Below are 4,083 nucleotides of genomic sequence, written 5' to 3' on the forward strand. Positions count from 1 at the left end.
TATACGCGGAATTAACGGTGCCTGTTCATTTTAAGGCATATAATTTCAGGTAATAAAGTTCGTTTTTAAAAATTGTTTTTTGTGTAATTGATTTGTAAAATGTTCAAACTTTCCTTATAGAGAGATTGTTTCTGGTTAAAAATCAGTCTTTCAATACAAAAAGCACTAAAAAAGGGGTGTCTGGTTTCTTTTGACGCCAAGTAGGCCTATATCAATACTATCATCCCCACCGCTACCAGCATCGCTACTGCTACCAACATCACCACTACCGCTACCACCACCACAACCACAACTAGTACCACCACCACCAACAGTACTAACAGTTAGGTACTCCGTTAGCTCAGTTGGTATCACGCCCGACTACGCAGCGGTTGAACTTGGTTCGCATCCCAGATTGGGAGCCCTTGAACTGTGGTCGTTTTGTGGAGTTTGCAAGGCTCTCAACCCATTTGGCTCGGGCCTATCGGGGACGGACGTTAAATTCGGAGGTCCTCACTCTTATACAACCTAACACTGTTGATAGGGCGTTAGACTCATTATCTACACTTACTCACTTTATACACCAACAACAAACAGCCAAAGATTGGGACTCTCGTGGCCTAGAGGTTAAGGTGTTGGCCTTTCATTCAAAGGTCCCGGGTTCGAATCCGGGTAGCGACCGAGAATTTTTTCTCTCTAAAATTGTCTCCTTTCCCTCCTTTCCTGATCTGTAGCAATGTTCTGTTGTCTGCTTTCGTCTCCTCTTTCTGCCGCCACTCCCTCGCCTCCTTTGCCCCCTCCTCTGGACTCCTGACTCTTTCTATAGCCGTGCTACTGCTACTCCTTGGCCCCTTTTTACTGCTGTCTTTCAGCCACAACCCTGATCTTCTGGTAGGAAAGATCTACAGCTAGCTTTCTCGGACGAGGACGAAAAATCTCGGAGGATCCGCGTGCAAGTTGCGCACGTTAAAGATCCCTTGGTGGTTTAAAATCGATACGAGTAGGCTTCGGCCGCCACCCGTGCAACATTCAAAATGTTCTACAAACTGAAAAGGTTTAATGTGTCCCGCGCGCTCCTATGAGTTGCCCTTATGCAGTTGCGAGGGCCGTAAAATAATTACAAACAAAAGGTCAAAGGTTGGCGGGTATTTTGTTGTGTTTTGCTCTTTCTTTCCTTCCTTAACCCTATCCGTACGTCGTGTTTCGCTATCGTATCCATACGACGTGGGGAACTCAGTGCCACCACTTTCCAAAGAGGAAATTTACTCGTAAATACGATCTGTACGCTTTGCATAACAGTCTGTCAAATTGATTTTTTAAGAAATACTGAAAGTTTCAAAGAGATCTTCGTACTACTAGAAGTATTCTAAAATGTGAAGAATACAACCCCGGAGGTACAAAATGACCCCAGGGCGTACGGATGGGGTTAAACATTCATTGTTTTCAGTTTTCCTCTTTTTTTGTTTGTTTCCATCCAGGAACACCTCAATTTCTCGGCAGTTAGATTTCTATATGACCTAATTGTCTTGCAAACGCCACAGAATTACTAGATCTAAAAGTCTAAAAGTCACCATCAAGTACAAGATCTACGATAGACACTGCCAGTCATGGTTCTCCATTAATTCCTTCGCTCTAATGGTCTCAAAAGGCAGCGTTCTCCTATTTACCTCTAACTGTAACCCGTCTGTTTAGGCTGTCCAAGTTGGTTGCTCACGCCTCGCGTTCCTTCAATTCTGCTAGTCAGAGCTAAACGTTCAAGGCCTTTATGTCTATTCAAGTGTCCCCGCAAAACACACAAACACACACACACACACACACACACACACACACACACACACACACACACACACACAACACACACAACACACACAACACAGACACACACACACACACACACACACATACAGACACACACACACAAAGCTGGCCCCGCGGTTTTATGCACCCCGCATAATTGAGCAAAATGTGATCATTTTTTGAATAATTTCAGATTATTTTCCTTCATCATTCTTTGTTAAAATTAACAGAATCGCATAATTTCACATTTTTGGTCTCAGCATAGTTTCAGAATTTTTCTTGCATAAAACGACGGGGACAGAAAAAGAAACACAACTGAAAACCAAAGCAAGCAAAGCTCACCACAAACGGGGCGTAGCACAAGGCGTAGACGAAAGAGACGACGAGCGTGACCCGGCCAAAGATCCTCCTCCGGCCCAGGACGAGCGATGTGCTGCGGGGCTCAGTGATGGCTGTCACGCTGCTCGCCACACGCACCTCGTTACGCTGCCTCAGCTGAGGACCAGTTGCTTGTTTTGAGAAAGAACATTATGGAAACAAAACTCACACACATACTCTTGTCCCCGTGGTTTTAAGCACCCCGCATAATTTAGCAAAACTAAATCTTTTTTTGCATAATTGCTGATTATTCTCTTTTATCATTCTTTGTTAAAATTAACAGAATCGCACAATTTCCCATTTTTGGGCCCAATTTTGCATAATTTCATAATTTTTCTTGCCTAAAACGACGGGGGCAGATATTCCCATATCACACATACACACAAAAAACTCACACACACACATGTCTCCACCAAAACCAAATACTGACGCTGACAGGCCACTCGTGTGTGATTCCATTATTTATGTACATGTAAGATCCTGCACTTTTTCTTGAATTACACACTTTTAGATTGGCGGACACACGCCCTTATTTGTTAATTTTTGTGCAGTTTTAATTTTGATTTACTTCTGTAGTGAAACTTTTATTTCTCACGTTTTTACACTTTGTGTGGCCACACACGATATTCTGGATTCTTAAAACAGAGCACAAGAACTTCTGGTGCTTTAGATTAACTCTTTAAACCACATCGGACGCTCCCTATCCTCCTTGTTTTTCTGATCTATTCCCGAACCAAGTTTCTAAGTAATGCCTAAGCCTGTGTTTCCGCCACTTAGAAGTTGGGTTACAATAGCGTACATGTGTATTATGAAACATAGTGCACCAGGGTTAGGTAACTCTAGAAAATACTCAGAGAAACGGTGGGAAACACTCAGGGTTTAAAGAGTTAAGTTACCTCCAACAACATATTGCTGTACGTCTTCACAGAGAGTTGAAAACTTTAAAATTAATGGCAACTTTGAAGGCAATTTTTGAAATTTTACTGCGGCAACTTTTGGAAACTTTTGGACAGAAAAATAATAGCAACTAACGCAGATGCTAGAATGTTGATGCACAACACACTTTTACTTTTATATTTCTTTGTCTTCACACAATTTTGCTAAGCTTGACTTTTTAAGGTCTGTTCTGAGTGACCATATTTCGAACGTCTCTAAACAGAGATGAAATATTAATGCGTCAGATGACGCAGAATTTGTTTGGCTTTAAATTGGTATACTGCATGAGTGGACACTGCTGGTTTTACGGGACACTTGGTACAGCTGAAGTGACCATTTTTTAAAATCTCTAAATTAGGTATACTGGGCTTCCCAATAACCAGCATGGGTCAAGAAACAGAAACATTCTATCCCTGTGTGATTTCACTGTCAATTTTCTGAATTCTTCAGATGCAACAAAAGGTTCGACAGACCAAAATTCGCGCAAATTCTGTGCAGGGATTCTGAAATATATTGAATTACACAGCATTGATATTTTAACACAGCGTCTCTGTATATACAACCTGCAAGGTACTAAAGATATATTTTCCTAAGTCTCACACATTTCTTGTAACTGCCCTTTTAGTGTCAAATACGATACTTGTACACAAAAATTGATCACAAATAAGAGTGATTCTGTCACTCTTTTTTACACTGACAGAAAACGTATAACAATATCACAATAATCTTATAGTACGTTGCAAACATATCTAGAAACAGTCATGCAAAGTGGAATCGAGGTATGACATGTACTTTCAGAAATATCTCTGCACAGGTGACCCACCCCCCTAAGAAAATCATAGTTTTGAGAAAACTGAAAATAAATCCGAATTCATACTGGTCTATTTCAACAAAATGTTCACAAACATTGCATATGTGAGCACTTTATAGATGTTTTAGACACTTGAAAATATTTCCAATCGATAAAGCAGATGTTGCTCTACTAAAATAGTT

At 41.0% G+C, this 4,083-nt stretch overlaps 1 protein-coding gene across 1 annotated transcript in view; it reads right to left on the reverse strand.

Annotated features, from left to right (window-relative positions):
- The window catches only part of LOC101864102, a gene marked incomplete in the record, with an annotated part of 13,286 nt that overhangs the window by 2,160 nt on the left and 7,043 nt on the right, over positions 1–4,083 (reverse strand). The window contains 1 exon segment of the mRNA XM_035972858.1: positions 2,093–2,271. Within this exon segment, the coding sequence (XP_035828751.1) occupies positions 2,093–2,271 (179 nt within the window).

Source organism: Aplysia californica, unplaced genomic scaffold (assembly GCF_000002075.1).
Source record: "Aplysia californica isolate F4 #8 unplaced genomic scaffold, AplCal3.0 scaffold00877, whole genome shotgun sequence".
Taxonomy (NCBI): Eukaryota; Metazoa; Mollusca; class Gastropoda; order Aplysiida; family Aplysiidae; genus Aplysia; species Aplysia californica.